Source organism: Mus pahari, chromosome 2 (genome assembly GCF_900095145.1).
Source record: "Mus pahari chromosome 2, PAHARI_EIJ_v1.1, whole genome shotgun sequence".
In the NCBI taxonomy this organism is placed as follows: Eukaryota; Metazoa; Chordata; class Mammalia; order Rodentia; family Muridae; genus Mus; species Mus pahari.
In genome coordinates, this window is record NC_034591.1 from 106,372,479 (window position 1) to 106,394,337 (window position 21,859).

Consider the following 21,859-nt stretch of genomic DNA (forward strand, 5'->3'; position numbering starts at 1 on the left):
ACACAACAAGTCACAGTTACCCCTAGAGATCCTGGACCTGGCTTTAGCTGTTTTATAGATGAGGAATCTGAAGCTCAGGGACTTGTGGGACTGAGTCCCTAGGTCTGAGGCCCAAGTTCTTTCTCTGGTAATCACATGCCAGCTTTCCCACTCTGAGCTAGAGACAACCCATCCCAGAAGCAAACAGTGTAGCGCAGGAGATGATGGATGGAGGCTTTTGTGATAGGTAATCTGTCCACTCCTCAGACCTGGCTCCTCTCCCCACTCAAGTCTCAGGAGTTGTGGAGGTTCAAGGACCTCAGTCTGGATGGGCTGGCTTTGTCAGGGTGGCACTGGGAGGTGGAGGCAGAGACTTTATGGAGAGCTTTCCCTGAGGTTCTGCTGCCAGGAGGGGTGCCTGTGGTATAGTGGGAAGGGAGGGTAGAGGCTGGGGGTGGTGTGCCTTGAGTTCTGGGGAGGTAGTAGGGGGGAGCCAGGCCCACTTGCACTTGGAACAGTACAACCTGCTCTTAGGGCTAAGCACCAGCTAAGGAAAAGCAGAAGGATGTGATGTGATGTGTGTGTGTGTGTGTGTGTGTGTGTGTGTATCTGGTGTGAGGTGTATTGTGTCTGTGTGTGGTGTGAGGTGTGTGGGTGGGTGTGTGTCTGGTGTGAGGTGTGTCTGTGTCTGGTGTGAGGTGTGTGTGTCTGTCTGTGTTTGGTGTGTGGTGTGAACTGTATGTATGTGCTGTGTGGAGAGACACAATGCTGGGAGACCCAGGCTAACAGCACTGTTACAGTTCACAGATGGCCATCTTTCAGCTTAGCCTCTCTAGGGCCCTAGTAGACAAGACCATTCTAGAGTGAAGCTACTCCTTCCTGCTGGGTTCTAAGTCCTCCCGCTGAACTCTGAAATGGGCCAGTTTTCCTAGAACAGGAGCCCCTTCAGTGGCCAATCACAAGGGAAAGTTCGCTGCAGTGCCCCCCTCTGTGCTTTCTTTAAGGGGACTAACTCTGAAGTGGCTAATCTCCTGTGTTGGGTTTCTGCTTTCCCCAGCACTTTCTAGGAAGTCAGCCTCCTTTGTTTGGCTCTAGACACTCATCATTTCATAGGACTAGGCATCTCCCAGCTTTAGAATGACAAGTGAAAGCCAATTAAGATCTTCCTCCCTGCTGTGATTCGATGGCTGCCATCATTCAGGTGGCCAGGAAGCTAGGCTGAGACTCTGTATAAAGGGCACAGGGAGGGTCAGGCAGCCTGCAGAACACTATATAGCCCAAGGACCCGTGCCCCTATACTGTCCTGACCTTTGATAAAGACTGGAGTTCCTCAGGCTATCCCAAGTCAGCTTTTTCTGAGCTCTGCTTTTTTGGTCCTAAGACCCTCTAGGCTTTGTAGTTTAGATAAGCCTCACAGCCACCTGTTGTCAGTGAGATGCCTTGACAAGCTGCTCCTGTCTTCCAGCCCCAGGGTTTCTTTAGACAGACCCCAGCTGAGGCTGGTCAGTGTTGCCATTCCCAGAGAATGGCTCTGAGGCCAAGACAGCCCTCCCTCTCCACCTCAAGCAGCCAGCAGTGCCACCAATGCACTTACACTAGAGGCTGTAGGCCAGGGGTGAGGGAGTATGTATCTGCTGCAGCTACTGCTCAGATGGCTTGAGCTCGAGACCAGTCCTGGCTTGCAGAGGGACACAGAGAAAGCTATGTAGTCTGGCAGTTGCTGGGCAGGGGAGTGAGAGGGAGATCCTAGGGGCCAGTGGCCTGTTGACCTGCCAGTGTCTGCAGATACAAGCAAGGTACCGGGAAGCTGAAAGAGAGCAGGATAGAAGCTCTGCTTAGCAGTGCTGGAAGTCACATATATGCTGCCATTTATGCCAGGTCTGGGGGAGGCCTGCTTTCCAGCAGACTGAGCTGGCACAGGATAGTGCTCACACACCTGGCAGTGTCGGATGCCTAGCCCTGGAGTCTGACTAAGCTTGCACAACAGGAGGGACGTCTGCATGCTGCCACTCTGGGATTTCCAACACAGACAGTGTGGAGTAGCCAGGTCTCTGGGGGAGGGTCTGAAAGGATCATTGTTCCTTGATAGAGGACTGCTCTGGTATCACTTAAGGTCAATCAATAAGCCATGTGACCTGTGACCTCTCTCATCCCAGCAAGTTTTTTCTCCCTGCAGGGCTCAGGCTAGGGCACTCTTCAACTTCCCTACACACTGTGAGGCACTCACCCAGAACACAGAGGGAGGGTGCTGCCTTTCTTGACCACTGATCCCACAGTGTGGCTAAATAAGACCGTCAGGTAAACCTGGCTAGGTTGTGAGTGTCTCTCAAATATTCATTTCCCTTGGGCTTTGAGGGAGAAGTACAGGGATGAGCTGCTAAGCCAGAGTGTGGGGCATTCAGCTCCAGATGGTGCAGGGACTCCCTGAGCAAACCTGAATGGGAAGTACAAGGTTACCAGCAGAAAGGCCAGAGAACCCCAAGCTCCACCCAAACCCATGTCAGAACAGGACATAATGCAGGCTACAGTGTGATCCTGGTGTTTGGTGTGCTGTCATAGAGAAGGTTGCGCACTGGCAGGCCAGTCCTCACACTTGAACCACAGTGCTGCCACCTGCACCGTATTAGAGCCTTGAAAGCTGTCCACCCTGTCTATCTCCTATTCAGACGCCTGCTCTGGCCCACGAGAGCAGGGTGGCTTCATCTTCCTGGGCAATGCAGACCACAGTGCTCTCTGGTGTGGCCCTACCTCAGTCTTCTCCTGTGGGAGAATGACATGGCTCCAGGTGCCTGAACAGCACTGCCTCTGCTCAAGGCCTGGTTTTCCCAGCCCTGATGCCCCTTCCCCAACTTCCTTTTCTTCTCATGCCCACTGCCCCCTTAGCTACAGAGCACCTTGCTCCTCCCTACCTGGGGCCCACTCCTCACGGCTCTGCTCTGTCCTGCAATTACCTACCAGCCTTCCTGAGAGCAAACAGAAGGTCCTTCTGGATGCTGGCACCATCCCCCCAAAATACCACTTCTCTTCTTTCCTCTCATACTTGCTCCATGGTGGCTTTTGTGTGACCATGTAGTTATGGGTTTCCATGCTATCCACTGCCAGGCCTAGTATTCCCCCAGAGAAGCAGTCTGTCCTGTGAGGCTCTGTGTCATTGGTGACCAACAGACGGCTGGACACAGAGTCAACAGAAGTGACTGGGTGCCAATGAGTGAATGACTGCAAACAAAGACATCTGCTTTATTTGTTTTCAATCAGTAGCACATACTGTTTCTTGAGCATGGCAGCCCCACGCTCAAGGCATACGGGTGCTCAGTTAGAGACTGCAGGGCACGGGGGCCATGGTCTGTGGTCCCATGATCGGTCCCTTCTTCAAGGCTCCAGGAAGGATGCTGCTCCTCAGCCCTTCAAAGAGAACAGCCAGAGTTCAGCTGAGCCCTCTTCTTCCCCAGAGATGGCCCAGGCCCAGGCTGTAAGAGACCTCAACCCCATGATTTCCAGGCTCCTGCAGACTGCACTGGATAGTGGCCATTTCCCTGCAGCATAACTGGCTACTAGTCAGTTTGCTGGCTTGAGACCTAGACTGGGTCTCTCCCCACTGCCAAGCAGGACACAGGCTCTTACTTAACACATTCTGCAGCAATAATAGCCAGCACCATCCCTTTATCCCCAGGGGCCCAGCTCCCCTCTCTGTTCTTACAGTGGTATGGCTAATCCCCACCCTGGCCTAGTGCAGCCTTGCCCACTTCTGCTCTACCTAAGTAAGATCCTCCCTGTTCTCTAGCTTAACACGTAGGGTTTTTCTAAGAGACACACTGGGAGAATGCAACTATGCAATTAGGTTCCTGCTCTTGGGAGCTCTGCATGTCTCCAGACAGGTTTATAGCTCTATACCTAGAGGAAAGCCCTCAGGTGTCCTGAGCTGGCCAGGAATGCCTCTGCCATCTAACTGCTTTTGGAAGCATGTCTTTCCTGAGGATCCTTCATTCCTATCTCACTTCTGCCAGGGACCATATTCTGTGCAGCTAGCAGAGGGTACCAAGTTTTTCCAGTAGGGCCAGGGTGCCCTGTGAGTTTGGGTGCTGAGGTCCACACTGTGCCAGACTGCATGCACGGTTTAGAGGTAGCTTGGGGGCCCAGCTGGCCTCTGATGTTTCCAGGAGCATTAGGTGTGGGGCCAGGAAGGAGAGCCTGGAAGGTCACAAGCCTCTTTTAGGCATGTGTAGTGGCAGAGGCACATTGGAACTTCCTGCAGTTTGTCCAACATCATCAGTACCACCTTTTCCAGGTTTTCACTCCGTGCAATGAAGGTACACTGGTGGGATACACTAAGGGGGCACAGGGACTGAAAATGGCCACAGACACATGGTGGATGGAGCTAGGCGTAGAGCTGTTTCTGTCAAGGAAGGCGAGGGGTATAACTGGATAGTCCTTCTCTCAGCCCCTCTGCTGAAAGGTGAGAAGTTTGCCACTTGTTCCAGGAAGGTGGACAGATTACATAAGCCTAGCCAGGAGGAGGAGCACTGGGGATACTACTCCCACGGACGTGTCTGGGGTCCCCAAAGTGGTGAGAAATGGTTCTGAGACAGGTTGATGATGGGACGTCTAAATGCAGGGGCCCAGGCATACACACTAAGGCAGGTGGCCTCACCTTGCGAGCGGTGCTCACACAGTGCTGGTATGCCTTGACCAGGTCTGAGCATAGAAGCACCTCATGCAGATGGTCACGGTAACAGCGGAGGATCTGGGCTTGTAGGCCAGAGCACACAGGCTCCACTCTGCGGGGCCTGGGGGATGATAAGAACAGATGGATTGTATTAGAAGGCATGAGAGGCAAGAACTCACACTCAATACCCACTAAAACACTAGATAAGCTCTGGATGTCTATCCATGTGCCAGCTCACTCCACAAGTGAGGAGTTCAGGGTCTGGTCCTCTGGCCAGTGGCCAATACTGAATGTGCTGGGGTATAGGGCTGTATGCTGACTGGCTGCTGCCATGAGTCCCCAGTGTCACCAGGAAGGGTGAGGGGCCTGGTGGCAGCTAGCTGGGTCAGGCTCTGTCCAAGGGGTCTTCAGTGCATTGTTGACCTGGTGCCATAGCCATGTGAGACAGGAATGCCATTCCCCCCCAAACCCCTGTTCTAATTTTATTACTGTGACACAGAAAACCTACAGAGATGTCTAAAAGATAAAACAAAAATACATGTCTTAGAGATAGTTTGTAGTGATGTGTTGAGGCATTTAACTATCTTTTCTTTCTTCCTTTATCAAAATAGTTTCAGAATCTACAACAAGTGAATATGCTAACTTTCTACTATTATGATGCAAAACAAGTGATAAAAAAGTAAACAACAGATTACACAGTTACAGGTGCCCCTCCCAGCTTCCTGGGGTCACCTTTGACAGGACCACTACCAGATGCTTTTTTGTTCCACATAAGCTCTCTTCCTCTGCCTCCCTCACTGTCACATATTCAGTGCTCCCACAACTCACACACACATAGCTACACATAATCTCACGCACCTTACGCACACTCCCACTCCCTCACACACCCATTCTCCTATGATCCCAGAGTCCCCCCCACTTGCATGCACTCACTCACACCCCTTCCACATCTACACACTCCCCGCACCCATTCTCTCACACTTATCCTTTAATACCTTTACTCAGGGTCCTGTGCACACTTACTCTCTTGTGCCCCACCCCAGCAGCTCACACAGCAGCCCACTGGTGAAAACATTCCCCCATCACCTCTCCCTGCTATGTGGGGCACATGTTATTTATTCTTCCCTTCTTCCTTCTCCCACATGAGAAAACTTGGTATGGAGAAGTTACATCACATAGCCAGTATACGGAGAGGGCATATTTATTGACATTGTGGTGGCGCCATCTACCCATCAGCTTTCCAGATGGGTTTTCACCAAAGCTCCCCCATGTTTGTAACCGCTGTGGTGAATTTGTAGTGACATCTGACAGTTATAAAGCTGCAGTGAGCCATTCCTCACATTTTTTGGCAATAAAAAGGATGGGTATTCTGCACACTGTGTTCCAGGCCAGCTTGCTGTTCTCCTGCCCAGCCCCTCTGAATTGAGAGTGTCAGTCATGCAGCAGACCCCAGAGGAGAGAGTGCTGTTATCAAGATAATCCAACCAAGTGAGACTCATCAGTTAGGAAGAACTAGCAGCAAAGTAATAAGGGCTTAGGACATAAGTCTGCAATGTCTTATGCCTAGCCCAGGGGTCTGAATGGACACTTTGACCACTGCCATTTGCTCCATGATGCTGCCTGGGGTCCATCCTTCTTCCTGAACCAGCCCTGGACCACAGTCATCATGGAGTATCTCCTCTTTAAGCTTGGTGCTTCATTTAGTCAGGCCCGACTTCCTAGAAACCTCACTTACCCAGTTCACCTTTCTCTGCCTAGCAGATCTTGGTCACAGGTCTATCCCTGAGACATATGCCAGTGAAGGAGTGAGGAACCCATATTTAGCTGGGACAATAAGAATCAATGGAGGTCTGAACAAGATAGGAGGTTTGCAACAGAAGTAGGCAGGGTGGCTGGGATGCTATGGCAAGCTGCCAGGTCACAGGAGAGAAAACCCATATATAGGATAGAAGACCCCCAAATCTCATAGCTGTGCCCAGTGCTGCTCAAGGGGGCTTCCTCCCAACAAGCTCCAGTGAGGTCATCTGGGGTCTTTGCCTTTGCATTTACATCACATCTTCAGATACATGAGGTAGAGTCGCCCTTCTCCTGATCCTTTGGACACCCCCTTGGCAGGTTCTACCTGATGTACAGAGAGGACCTGTGGGTACTTTGGCATTATTTCCTTCCCAAGAGCTTGTCCAGTCATGGGCCTTTTGGAGCTGTATGGCCTTGGAAAACAGAGTTCTCAGTGGCTTCATGTCTCAGACAAGCGCTCTCTACGAGCGATGCTCTGTGGTCCCTCATCACCTTAAGTCCTAGCTTGTACCCCTATGCCACTGTCTCCCCTCCTGGCTCTGTTCTCTGTCTCACACCTGGGAAGGTGCAGGCGTCCTGCCTGCACAGAATTAACCCTGCACAATCACGGTCTGCAGGCACCAGGCAGATACTAGAGGTTACCTCAGCTCTAAGTGCTATGAGGCTTACTGGCCTTATTGAGAAAGTACCCTGGAAGGCTCCTTGGCCCAGTGTGAGGCACACTGGGAGCCAGACTCTGACTCACGTTCCCCTCCATACATGTACGACAGAGCTGCTGATACAGACTGAGCTGCAAGTGAGGAGAGAGTGGCCTCATCACTAGCCTCTTTTCTCATGGCTACTAGGGCTGCCCAACTCACTGATGACTGCTCTCCGATAAGAGGGCCTGGGAGCTGAGAGAAAACTTCAGAGAAGACATAGTGAGTTCCTAGGCAGGGAGAAACTGGGCTGTGTGAAATCTATCTCTTGCACAGCATTGCTACTGCTGAGGCCACGACCCCTTTCCACAGGGACTTCAGCACAGTAGGAGTACACACAGACAGGCAAATGGCAACAGTTTTATCTGTTGTGCACAGAAGAATCTGAGGAGAGGCACAGTTCCTGAAGTGAATCTTTCTCTGAAGTAGGGTAGGGCTAGTCAGGTCAAACCATTTGGAAGCAGGTGTTGGATGGCTTTACCCCATTCAAGGTGACCTGTTACAAAACAGCTCCAACCGGTAAGAATACTTTTGTGAACTAGGTGGTTGTAGAAGTGCTGCTCAGCTGACAAGAACAATGGTTTCAACACACACTCAGTAAATGCAAAGTCTTATAGCATATGGCTCAAAAGTCAGATCCCAGTGCCACAGCCCTCACCCAGATCACACATCACCTTAACATACCAGAAGCAGGTCAGGTTTTCCATTTCTGAGGTGCACATCTATATTTCTGCTCAGTTTACATCAATCTGGAGCCCACATGTCTGCCAAGATAGAAACTGGTGCTCAAAGGGGATCAGGAATAAGCACACCTAGAAGTGAGAGGCTTGGAGTTTCCTCCACTGATTACATCCTTCCTGGACCCTGGAACATGACCGTATTTGGACACAGTCATATGTCCAGCTATGTGTAAGCTATGGATACACTTAGTAAAGACAGGTAGCAGAGAAGTAGAATGAGCCAAACCCAGTGGTAATCTAGTTCACACTCTCATGAGAAGAAAAAGGACACAGACAGACACATGAGATGTTTGTGCGCTGATGACAGAGGTGAAGGCTGTACTACACTTTATCAGCTAAGGAGTGCAGGGGGCTACCAGGAGTATTGGCAGCTCCTTCACTGCACTGGGTGAGAGGGCCAGGAAATGCACATACCTTGCACTTGGGAGAATATATGATCCTTTGGTGACCTTGAGTGGCAGCACAAGAAAACACAGGAGGCAGAGTGACAGTGGTGGAGTGGAGGATGGCAGCGGGGTACCAAGGCCCAGAACGTCCTCGGCACTAGCTTCTGGGCTACCAAACAGCTACTGTGCATGCACCAGGATGGACCCCAGGCTCAGCAATGTCTCTGACCCCACCCTTGTAAGACAGTGACTAGTTTTATGTCATTTTGACATAAGCTAGAGTTCTTTTGGAAGAGGGAATTGTAATTGAGGAAATACCCCCACTGTGGGCAAACCTGTAGTACATTTTCTTGCTTGATGAGTGATGTAAAAGGGCCCAGCTCACTGTAGGTGGTGCCACCCCTGGGCTGGTGGCCTGGGTTCTATGAGAAAGTAGGCTGAGCAAGTCAATAAGCAGCAAGCATTCCATCAGCTTCTGCCTCCAGGTTCCTGCCCTGATTTCCTTCAGTGATAAACAGTGATGTGGAAGTGTAAGCCAAAGAAGCCCTTTCTTCTCCAAGTTGCTTTTGGTCATTGTGATTCAATAATGGTCATAGTAATAGTAACCCCAATGAAGTCAATCACCATCTACACTTAGAGGTAAACTGACTGTGGTCAAGAGAAGGGTAAGTATCCCATGAGCAGCTCTACAAAGAGACACCTTGCTCCCTGAGTAGCCCACACCCTGGGAGACAGCTGGGGTGAAGAACAGCATGGGGAAAAGGAGAAGGCAAAGAAGATGTATAATTCAAGTAAACAGCCTAGGAAGAAAACCCAGACACTTACAGGAGTGCATGTTGGTAAAATCTTTGCTACTCTGATTAACTCCACTGTGCTAGGGGCTATTGTGTCCCTGACAACATATATTACTAACACTGTACCATGTCCCCCAGAATACAAACAGCAGCTTTGTGAGATAGGCATTGCTGTCTCACTCTGCACACAGGGACAAGTCTCAAAAAAACCTAAGTGGTTTTCTCAATGCGTGCAGTAGTAAGACAGGGGCGTGGCAAGAAGAGCCTGGGAGTCCATTTCCACAGCTAGACACTGTCTAAAGACACTTAACTTTTAGAAAATGCCACAAAATTCAAAAGAAAAGACAGAGGTACAGGAAAGAAACAATGGCCTGGAAACTTGCTGACTCCACTTGGAAAGGGTGTTGTAGGGAAAGCTCCACACAAGGGAAGGCAAAGTCGGTACTAAACCAAGGAACATGACAAGGTGGAGACAATAGGAGGCCAGAGGGGCAGGATCTCCCCTGCTTCCATGCTAGCATCACTATGGGGATAGCATCTTCCCCTGCTGTCACCTGCACTGTAGCCTCAGCAGGCAAGAGGAGTTCCTGCAGCAAATCCAGGGTGCTCCTCCTTTCCCAGCTGCCTCTCATGAGGTGCTCACTATACACCTGCTTACATGCAGCCCCCATCCTTTGTCTCTCTCACTTTATTTAATAAATGGGATCTCATCAACTTATCCTTCTCCTATTATCACTGCTGACATCAATCTGATAGTATTGGCCTGGTATGGAATCTGGCTATTATCTGTCCTCCTCATATTTAATTTCAAGGAAACATTGGTGGAGACCTTGGAGCAGGCTTTTTATTATAGCAGCAGCAACGAGATTCCACACACACTAGCCATTCATCTCCGTCATGTCCTGCCCAGCTGCTCAAAGACAGCTTCTGTTCCATTCTGTGGCCAGGGCACAGGCACTGTTCAGACAGGCAGGCTGCAAGGGACTGGGTTAACTGGCTGCTATCGACCATGTGCCACTCAACCTGGGTAAATGGAACCCAGGGATCCACTATTGATTAACATGCCACTCGGGATCATTGTCAGTCTGGTCTTTAGATGCCCATCCCTCCGAGAACTATAGCCTGGTAAGAGGCACAGGGCTAAGTGGGATGAGAGGGAGGAACTGTATGTATACTTGTATACCTCCCCCCAAATTTGTGAAAGAGCATGGCCCTTTCAGAGTCTCAGGGGTACAGAGGGAAACAGCAGGTTACTGTGGTCTTCAATGTCTGAGGGTGACTGTATTGGGACAGATGTCCCACAGTAGTCTCTGTAGTTGTGGTCTGAGGAAGGGCCCTCAGTTGGGGCTGAAGAGATGTTTCAGTGGCTAAGAGAGCTTGCTGCTCTTCCAGAGGACCTGAGTTTGGTTTCCAACACTCACGGGGCTTCTCACGACTACCTGTAACTACAGTTTCAGGGGACTGGGTTCCTTTTTCTGGCTTCCTCAAGGAAGGGCCCTTCCTAACCCCATTCCCTTCTCTCTGGAATCTTGGTTATTTGCTACCTGGGAAAGCTGTCCATCTTTGCTGGTTTATCACACTCTAATCTGGTCTATTTCTATAACAGCCCTCTGACACTAACTAGAGGGATCTCTCTAACCAAGGTCATACTGCTGCTCTGAGGGACCATGCCAGCCACATGGGCCTGGTTTTTGAGGTCTGCTTTAGTCCTAGTGACAAGATCAAAACCCAAGGCAAAGCCAGCTATGCCCAGGTCAAGAAACATGTGTCCTGCTCAGCCTCTTCTACAAAGCTGAGGTTCTCAGTGAGCAAGTCCCAGTACAGACCTGGAAACTTTAAGTGATGAATAATGCTGAGTATGACAGGGTGAAGACAGAGCCTTAGTCTTGTGCCTAGTGCCTCTACTCCTGGAACTCCAGGAAATGTGGCAACTTCTAGAGTGGATATTGTCCACCTACCCTCAAGCCGGAGGTCCAGAGGCATTCTTATGGTGGCGTCTGGGCTTCTCCATGATGCAGCCTAGGGTTAGCTTTTTCTTGCATGAAGACCCCAGGACAGTACCTCTCAAGGCACATGGAAACATGCCAGAACTTTCCCTTGTCACTGTTGGGAGATGCACCAAAGCTACAGGAGGAAGTGCTGTTCTCCACAAAGACCAGTGTATTTGGCCAGCTTATGTTGCAAGAAGCCAGGGAATGAATGTGATATATGGTTCTGAGGGTCCTAATAGAGGACACCAGTAGTGGCCATGGCCTCTGTGGAGCAGCTCACACTGTGTCTAGTCCTACAGTAGCTTTGACTGCTCTCATGTGTGAAGTCTATTCTAAAGGAAGCCAAGTGCTAGGAATGTTGTTGGAAGTACAGGGCATTGGGAGCCCTGATGTAGAGGGTGTCTTGGTGTTTTAGTTGGAGGTCATACTCTTCAGGTTGGCTGACTCGCAGATGCTGATGCTCTACCACAAGAAGCCACAGGAGCATGGCTCTTATGGAGCTATGGAGAGAGGTAAACCACTGGCATTGGCTGATTAGTGAGGAAACCCTAGGTCTAAGACAGCATAGCTGATTTACACAGAAAGGCCCTCTGTATGATGGAATGGGACCTACTTGATAGGGAATGGCACACAGCAGGCAGGCCCACTTCAATCCCTGAGCCAAGCTCCTAGTCAGAAGTTCCCAGTATCTGCTAGTTAGAGAAATACTGTAAGGCCTGGATCACTACAGAGAAGCCTCACTTTTCAGGGCTCTGGCCTAGCAGCCTGAAGCCGACTCTTAAGGGCCATAGCCTGGTACCCTGAAGCCGACCCAGTGGCTGGTTGAGCTCAGAGAATTTTGAGATGTCTGGCACATTCCCCAAGAGCTACCAGCTTCAGTGCTTGAGGCTGAGGCCTTCCGGGTTGTATCCCTCTTGATCTATGACCTATTATCTCCCTTGACTTCCTGTCTTGCATCTCTCCTAATGGTCCTGTGAGCCTCTGAGTCCCACATTAAACTTCATTTGTAGAATTCATGTGATTGTAACAAACAAGAAATGATGGATGATCAGATTGTCTATTCTGTTCCTCTGTCTTCCCAACCCATTACTAGCACCTGCATCATTCTAGACCCAAGGACACCAGTTCTTGCTTTCTATGATGTGCCCTCCATCTGAGTATGCACCCACCTATGAATGTGGTATGTGTAGGTACTGGCTTCATGTACCAGTAAAAGTACCCTGGTGAAGAGAACAAGCCTACCTCAGCCTTGAGGGAGCCATGAAAACACAAAGTAGAGGTCCCACCCCAACCACAGCAGCCAAAGCAGTTGAAACTGCACAGACTCTGAGGTAGTCTGGTCTATAATCGAAGGACAGCACCACTGTGATGTGTATATGCTTGGCCCAGGGAGTGGCACTATTTGGAGGTGTAGCCTTGCTGGAGTAGGTGTGGTCTTGTTGGAGTAGATGTGTCACTGTGGGCATGGCTTAAGACCCTTGTCCTAGCTGCCTGGAAGCCAGTATTCTGCTAGTAGCCTTCAGATGAAGATATAGAATCCTCAGCTCTTTCTGCATCATGCCTGTCTAGATGCTGCTGTGTTCCCATCTTGATGATAATGGACTGAACCTCTGAACCTGTAAGCCAGCCCCAAATATATGTTGTCCTTATAAAAGTTGCTTTGATCATGGTTGTCTGTTCACAGCTGTAAAAACGTAACAAGACAACCGCTTTCATAGGATTTGTCCCTAAGCTGTCCTGGGACAGATGACAATAGGAAGGAAGTGTCTCAGAGGCCCAAATGGTGCAGAGTGGAATTGTATTGGAGCTATCCTGATTCCGAATCTCAGAAAAACCTCTGTTCACCTGACTGTTCTGGTCACTTAGATTCAGGCCCACATTCCTCAAGCCTTCCCTGGCTTCTGAATTTACTGTCCTGCTATTAGCAGGGTGGTAGATCATCAGACTGCAAGGCAGCCCCCAGCTCTTCACTGGTTCCTGTGACCTGTTAGAGATGAGAACCCTCTACAGTCATGTGGATGTTCAGAGCCCTCTACAGTCTATACATGATTCTAGCATCCCAAGGCCAAGAGTCTGTGTATGCCCTCTCACATAGAAACAGCTGTCTTCTGAGCACTAGTTCCCAGGAGGCTCTGGCTGCTCTTGCTGCTTCCAGCTCTCCAGTCACCTAGGGCCTGTGCTCACCCAGCAGACTAGCAAACCTACCTGTCTCCATGCTCAAGCTCCCCTTTTTCTACAGAGGACCTCAGTACTGTAGGCTGGAGCTGGATGTGGCGACCCAGAGTTATCACTGGCTGCATCTTTTTCTCTTTTCTGCAACTCTTACTTTTGCCCATTTACTCTCAGCACTGCCAGCACTGCATGTAACAGCTGCTAAATGAGCTGCTGCTACAAGAACACACTATGGGTCATTCTCTTAACATGTGCCGTGCTCTTCTGGGTCCATACTGTCTCATTACTGCCCACTCATGAGAGCACGTACTGGCCTCCTGTCTCTCTGGTTCCCTCCCACTGGGAGACATGTTCTTGACTCGGTCTCTGCCTCCAGGTCTCCAGTCACCTAAGGCTCTGTGGCCCTTGCTGGGCTGCTGCTGCTGCTAAGGGTCCTAGGCACTACCCACTACCCACTTGAAAACCATACATGCATGTTGTAGACAGGTCATGTGAGAGCTGTCTCTCCATTAAACCAGGATGCCTGGAAGGCAGGAACCATAATATATTACATTTGCTTTTGCAGGTCTGCACAAAATACCTAGCAGTAGGCAGATACTCCTTATCTGAAGTTGGCAAAGCAACAATAACTAAGAGTCACAGGCACTCTTCTTTGCACAGGTTCTGTGACTGAGACTTACATGGGCTCTACTTTTGTACAGGCTGGTTGAGCTTTCCTACTCTCTCTAACAGTCAGTCAGACAGTGTCTTCTTCTGGAGCCTGCTTTTCCCCTGATACTCACCTCCCACACTTTGTGCCTGGCAGTCTGTCCTAGGTGACTCAGCCTCCCTTTTCCTCCAGATCTGAGGAGTCTTCCAAGGCTAGAGTCCCTGCTATATCCTTCTGTCCTGTGTGTGGAACCTGTACACATGGGGCATCTTCAAGCAGCAGCTGCCTGCTGTTAAGTGTTCTGCAGTTCACCTGTATAGCCTGGGCCAACTGCACAAAGTAGCATCTAGAAGCATCCAGAAGAGGAACTATTGGTATGGTGAAACACCATAAGCAAAGCAAGATGGGAGGAAAGAATTTATTTAACTTACACTTCCATATTGTAATCCATCACTGAAGGAAGTCAGGGCAGGAACTCAACCAAGGCAGGAACCTGGAGGCAGGAGCTGATGCAAAGGCTACTGGGGGAGGGAAGGACAGCTTACTATCTCTCTCAGCCTGCTTTGTTATAGAACCCAGGGACACCAGCCCAGGAGTGGCACTACACACAATGGGCTCAGCCCTCCCCTATCAATCAGTCATAAAGAAAATGTCCTATAGGCTTACTAGAGTCTGATCTTATGGAGGTGTTTTCTCAGTGGAGGTTCCCTCCTTCTAGAAGACTCTAGCTTGTGTCAAGTTGACACAACACTAGCCAGCACAGGGTGTATCTGCATGACAGGACTCCTCCTAAGTTACCCATAGCCAACCACCCAATTAGTGTGGCTGGCTAGACTGCCATAGCCTAGAGCTCAGGTGCTGGGCATGTTCTGCTTCAGTGTGCCACCCAAAAGGGAAAGTGGGTCTCATGCCATGTGCTCTTGAGAGAACACTGTCATCTCATAAGACATAAGACAGGAAGGCAAGCACTTGAGCCTGGGATGTTTAGACATCTCCTTGGGGGGTCTGCCCTGCAGGCACCCTCAACACAGCCAGACCCTTTCTCCAACTCTAACCTCTAGCAACCTCACTGTGCAGTATACTCAAACCAGCCTCTTGAACCCCTCGAACCCTGGGCTCCCAAATGCCATCAGTACCCTAGGCTTCCACACTCTCGACACTAGGAATACTCTGAATACTTTCAATATTTTCTTTGGTCTCACCCCATAGATCTAGCCTGACCATGCACACCCTCTGTCTAGTGCATTACACCTGTAATCTATCCCCATGCTGTCTGCTAATACTTCCCCTAGAGCTCTACTCACTCACTGACCCTTCCAGACTAGACTTGACTAGATCAGTGGCCATTCTGGACCCACTCCTCCTTCAGCCATCCTCACTGTCTTAATGAAGTCCAGTGTCAATGCATTCTCTCATGGCTTGTGCCTTTGCCATTGAATCTAAGAAGTCGCCATCAAACTCAACTCCTTTAGACTCTTATCTTCTGGGAGTTTGTGCATTACATTTAGGACTTTGATCTATTTAGAGTTTATTTTTTTGTGAAACTCACTGTTTTGGGGATTTAGGAATGCCATCAACTGACATCTCACACGTAAACTCATTCCACCCATGGGTCCTGCCCCTCCCCCACCGCCCTTACCTGAACACATGTAGATACTGGGGCCACACAGAAAAGCCTGGAATGAGCTGTGTGTTTTCTAGGAAGACACCTGGTCACTGGGTCTGTTCCATCATGTGCAGGCAGGCAGTAGGATGTCAGTCCCACTCCCTGTCCTGTGATTCAAGAGGAGCCAAAGCGGATCTTCTCCAGAGCCTCCCTTCTCCTGAATCTCACATGTCACTCAGGAGAAAAGAAGCCATGTACTCTTTGTGCAGAAGGCATCCCCAAACAATCGTATCCTCTGCTACCTGATCTTGACCTTGAACCAGAGTTGACCTCACAGTCACAAGGCAAGCCATAACCTATGGCGGTCCAGTAGAACCCTTGGCACTCTGGCCCTTGGAGAGGAAACTGACCATCACCAGCCATGTGATGGTCACAATGTTCTGTCTGTTTTCTGAAATTGTCAATCTGGAGTCCTTGAAGGGTTTGGTGCTGTTTCCTGAAACAGGAGACTAGCCCTTTCCCTCCCATCTAATCCTCCAGCATGATAGAGAGAGTACCATGAGAATAATGCTGCTAAGAGGGGCAAGGGGAAATGAAAGCAGAGGGCAAAAAGGCGGTCTAAGTGCTTGGGAGAAGGCTTCAGCCAATACAATAGTTCACTGACGGAGAGCGCTCCTATGCTGATGGTAGTAAGGAACCATGGAAAAGGGCTAAGAACTCTTAGGTGTTGGGAATTTTGATATAAATGATAGACAGAAATGGAAATCCTCAAGGATACAGTTCTGCACATGTGTACACATATGAACATCCATGCAGTCTATGCATATATGAGTCTCCTAGCTCACTTACTGAGAATATCCAAAACAGTGAGAACAGCACAGCACCAAGCACACCCAGGCCCAGAAGCTGATGTCCAGTATTGTCCATTAATCAAAGGCACATAACTCCTTAAATGGCAGGCTCCACTCCTGGAACTGAGGGAGATCAAGACCACAATGGAGACATTCCCTGAACAAGTTGAGATGTACTTTGAGAAAGAAGAGATGGGGGGGAAAAGACAGAGGAGCAATCCAGGACATTCCATTAAATAAGTGAGAATAAACAATAAGTGAGAATGAACAAATGTGACTTCCGGGCCTCCCACATAGAACCAGGTAAGTGAATGCCGAGCTGGAGGTGAGATTCTCCAGTAATAGAACAGCAATCCAGAAACACAGGAGACATTCAGGACATAAGTAATCACCCTTTAGCAGCCATCACTGTGGTGGCTGACTGGGTGAGCATGTCAATACATACAGGCTTTAGTGAAGGTCTGGAGATGTCAGCACATTGCCGTCTTACCACAGTACTTCTTGATCAAACACTAGCTGCTAACAGAGAACATGGGGTCTTTACAAGCAGAATAGGCCTATGTCAACATGCCCAAGTAATAGATGGGAGACTCAGGTCTCCCAATGGGACAAAACCCTGTGAGAGCATAGCATTGGTCTCCAAGGACATATGGCTTGTCTGTGGTTGTGAGGGGGCACTGAGCAAACACAGGCCAGGGTATCACCCTACAGATGAGAGCCCTATACTTTCTTTAAAACTGTCAAGGTTGTTAGTGGCAGGAAAGGTAAAGGAGCAGGCCCGTATGAAGGACCTAACGACTAAGTCAGGACAGATTCATGGACAATGTTCTGGGTCAGAAAGGAAGGAGAGGCTGCTAGGGCAGCAGGTGGAACCTTATTTCTGAGGTGATAGTTGTATTCAGATGCAGGTTTCATAAAGGAAAGGCTGTATGGTTGCCATGGAGGACACTTTGGGAAGTATGCGAAAGGGCACATGCAGTTGAGGAGGGATGGGTTACTAGCTCAGACCAGGATGTGGCTCTGCAGAGAAACAGTGCTGAAGCAAATCTGACAAGCACAGCACTCAGGAGCCCTGGTTAAGGGCGCAGGATTCCTCTGTGTTGTCTTCAGCCCGGCTATGGGTTGGGAGTGCCTTCCAAAGAAGCAGCCAAACAATAAGGATGGCAATTTGATTGGATGGAATGTACTCAAGAGGATGCGCTTATCCAAAAAAAGACCTTACCAGATTTTCATTTCTTTTTCTAGCTAGGAATGAGTAGGGTTGGAGGAATTTGACAAAATGATTCTAAATACATCTTAAAAAAAAAACAAGTTGGAAAAAGATAAGCAAGGTAGAAAAGCTTGTTCTACTAGAAATATAATATTTTGAATCATGGCAGTTTTATAATACATTTTAAGTATGTTTAAAATATGCAGGGCTGATCCTGGGAAGGAGTCTAGAAGCAGATCTGTGTGTGCAAGTGGGACTTAGCGTGTGGTAGAAGAGACTTAGATCAGAACCAACAGGACAAAGGATTCCTACTCAGAGAAAATAGAAGTTGATCTGTGCTCATGTCTGGCTTCCAAGTGGACCCCAGTGGGCTATTTAGAGTAACAGTTTAAGGGTACGAAATGAAAAATCACACAAGTACTATTCCCTGGGATTACAGTCATGGGGGGAGGAAATACAACACAAATCACAAACAAAAACATGAACAAAAAGATACTTGGTTTCTATTTAAAAATCAGCTCCGAGAGCAAGTATGAGCTAGAGCAGTTAATAAGAGAGACCTGGGTTCGTGGCAACACTAAGGCACAGGCTTTTAAGAACGAATGCAGGCTGCCAATAAGTGAGCCAGGGAAAGAGGAAGTGGACAGCAACACTTAGTAACTGAAGAAATGAGTTGTAGAAATCAGGGCTTTCTTCCTATGTGAAATTGGCAAAGGTGTTTTAAAACAAACCAAACCAAACCAAACCACTGTTATAGTACCCGGCTTGGAAAGCCTTGGGAAAATGGACACCCTCCTCCATCACTGTGTGCCGTAGAAAATGGCACTTGTACTTCCTGGAGGGCCAGTGGAAAAAACATCAGTATACTAATATATGTGTATTTGGCTCTCTTGGTACAGGTTTTGAACTAGCCACTTTTTCTAGATAAACTTAAACAAATGTGTAGGAAGCCAGACAAGTCCATTTGTCAGAGTGTAGGCCACCTTAAGAAGGGACTGGAAACTACCCAAGCTTGTGATAGGAGACTGCTCAAGAATCTCTGAAATAACCATATGGAAGAGTGGCAGGTAATTAATATGAAGACATAATTAGACATCTACTGACCAGAAAGGTGTCCACATGTGAGTGAGGTTAGTCCAAGGACAGATGTGCACTGCACGGGACCCATGGCTCATTTGCCTGGTCTGTGGCTACACTCTGTGAACTGAGTGATGATTACCCCAATATAGGAAAGACTTAGATTAAAAAAAAAAAAAACTTTCCTTATATTTTTCTATATTTTTATTATATAGTAATATTACATATATGAATATAAAACATGTATACCATTTTTATAATTATTCAGCCAAAAGATGACACTGGTTTTCATTTTGAAAAACATCTAAAGATACAGCCTATCTATAACACACACATACATAGATGTGTGAACTCTCTGGTATGTATTTTGTGTTATTTGAAATTTGAAGATGCTATAGAAAACAGCAAACCAGACTGAGGGTAGATGCCAAAGACATGTACTGCAAACGGCAAGTGTTCAGCATGGGACCTAAGTGAATTTTGAGTGTCCCTTGTCACAGTACTATTTCATATAAACACATTTTATCTTTAGTAACTATAAAAGGACACAAACCTCCAGGAGACACCAGGCACAAAAGCCCTGGCCTACACAGTAGGAACTCAATAAAAACTCACTGAATTAGAAGATGCAAAGACTGCCAGTTCCTCGGAAATTCAAAACTGAAGTCTCAAATAATGTTGCTAGGAAAAGGTGTGAATTCCAGGGTGTTTGTGAGGGGATAGTCTCATTTCTCAGTATCCCCATCTTGTTCCATCACTACCCAGGTATGTGAGAAACACAAGTCACAGTTGTCATAAGCCAGTGGCTGCATGGCAAGAAGCCAGCTGCAGTCAGTCTTCTGCCAAATTATGCCCCCCATTCATGATGGGTGTGTACATGCACACACATGTGTGTACACAGTGAGGCAGTTATACAGACTGAAAAAGACAGGCTGGAACAATAGGCTGGCATATGCATGAAATCAGATAGACAAATGTAATTTCTTGGACTTGGGTTTAGGATGGAAGAGTTGTGCCTTAGCAGACAATACACGGCTCCTAGAATTATCTCCTGAAAACACCCATCTGATCCTGTCACTTCAAAGCTTAGACACTTTGATGGCTTCCCAAGACAAAACCAAACCCAAGCCCCTGGCATTTAAAATTCCACTGTCAGTCTTGTGCCAGCCATGTTCCCTTGCCATACCTCCTGTGTGACAGCTGATGGAGGATGGCTGACTTGGACAGAAACCTGCGGCTGCTGCTCATCAGCTCTGTGACCTCGGTGAGTGCCATCACTTTGGCGACTCCCCATCTTACTGCCTATAAAATAAGGCAATAAATGGGAGAAAATGTATTCAATGTCATTTCCCAAGAGCACAGAAAGAGTCTGATAAATATGACTGCCCTCCCACCCTTTGTCTACATGAAGACCTAAGGGAGAGGCATGCAGGAGGAGTCGGTGTTTGGGAAAGAACACCCAAAGGAAGGAAACTTCAGAAGGTGGCCTCCTTGGTCATGTTAGTGACAAACAGAGCTTCTGTAGAGACTTCACAGTAGGGATGAGAGAGGGGCCTAGGTCAGTCCTGAGGAGGGGCCTAGGAGTCTGCAGGGTCTGTGGATGACACTGCCTTGGTGCCTACTGGTGTGTCTTTGTTAATCTTGTCAACCTGACACAGATGGGAAGAGGGGACCTCTACTATATCAAGAGGACTGGCTTATGGGCATATCTGTGGGGCATTTTCTTGATTGCTAGTTGATGCATGAGGTCCCAGGCCACTGTGGGCAGTGCCATCCCTGGGCAGGTGAACCTAGGCTGTAAGAGGAGGTACCTAATGTGAGAGTGGGAGCCAGTGCAGGGTACCCCTTTGCTTCAATTCCTGACTTGAACTCCTTCTCTGCTTCTCTAGATTATAGTCTGTAATTTATGAGCTGAAATAAACCATTTCCTCACAAGTTGGTTTTGATCATAGCAACAGAAAGCAGACTAGGACAAGGCCCTACTAACATGAGCCTAGGAGGAAGGGCACAGGAACACCCCGATGACGGACTTGTCCTTTCTTGTTGTGATAGGCATTCATTTTAAATCCTGGCGTTTGTTTTTTAATGAGATTGATGTTAAAACACACGCACGCATGCATACACGCAACTTTGAAAAGTCTAAACGGAGTGCTACATTCTAAGAGTCAGTGATGGCAACAAATGAGCACAGCCTCCACACAGCTCATCCTCACCCTGAGCCAGACCCTGCTTAGTGCTCTGTGTGTTTACACTCATGCCATGTGAACTCGGCTCATCTTCTTGGAGTCAGGGTGAAGACTGTGTTCAAAGCCAGTTTAGTTCTTGCTATACTCAAACCAAGAAGTCTAGTGACCATACAGTGAAGTAGAAGTCACAGTACCCTCTCCTCAGAAGCCACTTGGGCGAATTCTCACTTGCCTACTGATGGCTCCTGACCTCCCTGTGCTCAAAGCAGAAACAAGAGGAACTGCTGTTTATAAGAGTGATGCTGTTCTCCAACTCGTCACCTGCAGGACCCAGTGCAATTCTCTCCATTGGGGACACACATGCTCTCTTGGGTAGGGTTGCAGTCATGGTGGTAGGCATGCTAAAGTAGGAAGCATGCAGGTCGTGAGGAAGAGGAGGCAGTATTGCCTCGTAGTACAAGTGGAAGGCAAGCTACATATATACTTATAGTTTTCTAATAGTTACATGGCAAAAGTGAAGCAGGTGAAATTAATTTCAATAGTACATTTTATTTAATAAGATATAACAACGTGTTATCCCAACATGTAAGAACAGGAAGGTGTTATGAGACATTATAGAGTTTTGTTCTGGGTGGTTGAAATCCATGTGGACTTAGCACTGGCAGCACATCTCAGAGGGGACAAGTCATATGTCATCAGCTGCATGTGGTGAGCCTAGTAGTATCTCAACAGCCTAGGACTAGTACTTTACTGAACTGGGTACTCTATACACATGACTATGTCAGCCACATTCTGTCACTGTGACAAAATGCCTGAGACACAGAACTTGAAAGGAGGAGATGTTTATCTTGGCATGTTTCAGTTCATGGCTGCTCATCCCAGTTGTTTTTGCACAGTACACCACAGCAGGAGTTGATGATAGAAAGGCTGCTTGCTTCATGGTGGCCGAGTTGCAAAGAGACAGGAGTCTGGGATTCCCCATATTAAGGGCATGTCTCTAGAAGCCTGACTTCCTTTCACTAGGTTTCACCTCTTAAAGGTTCCGCCTTCTATTAGCATC

At 48.3% G+C, this 21,859-nt stretch overlaps 1 protein-coding gene across 1 annotated transcript in view; it reads right to left on the bottom strand.

Moving 5' to 3' along the window:
- Positions 1–3,184: 3,184 nt before the first annotated feature.
- Chchd6 (coiled-coil-helix-coiled-coil-helix domain containing 6) overlaps positions 3,185–21,859 on the bottom strand; it is a 204,991-nt gene continuing 186,316 nt past the window's right edge. Inside the window, exons 7-8 of the mRNA XM_021190791.1 lie at positions 4,628–4,763; positions 3,185–3,381 (exon numbers count right to left, since the gene is read on the bottom strand). Coding sequence (XP_021046450.1) covers positions 3,376–3,381; positions 4,628–4,763 — 142 coding nt within the window. The 3' untranslated portion in view covers positions 3,185–3,375. The remainder of the gene's footprint in view (positions 3,382–4,627; positions 4,764–21,859) is intronic.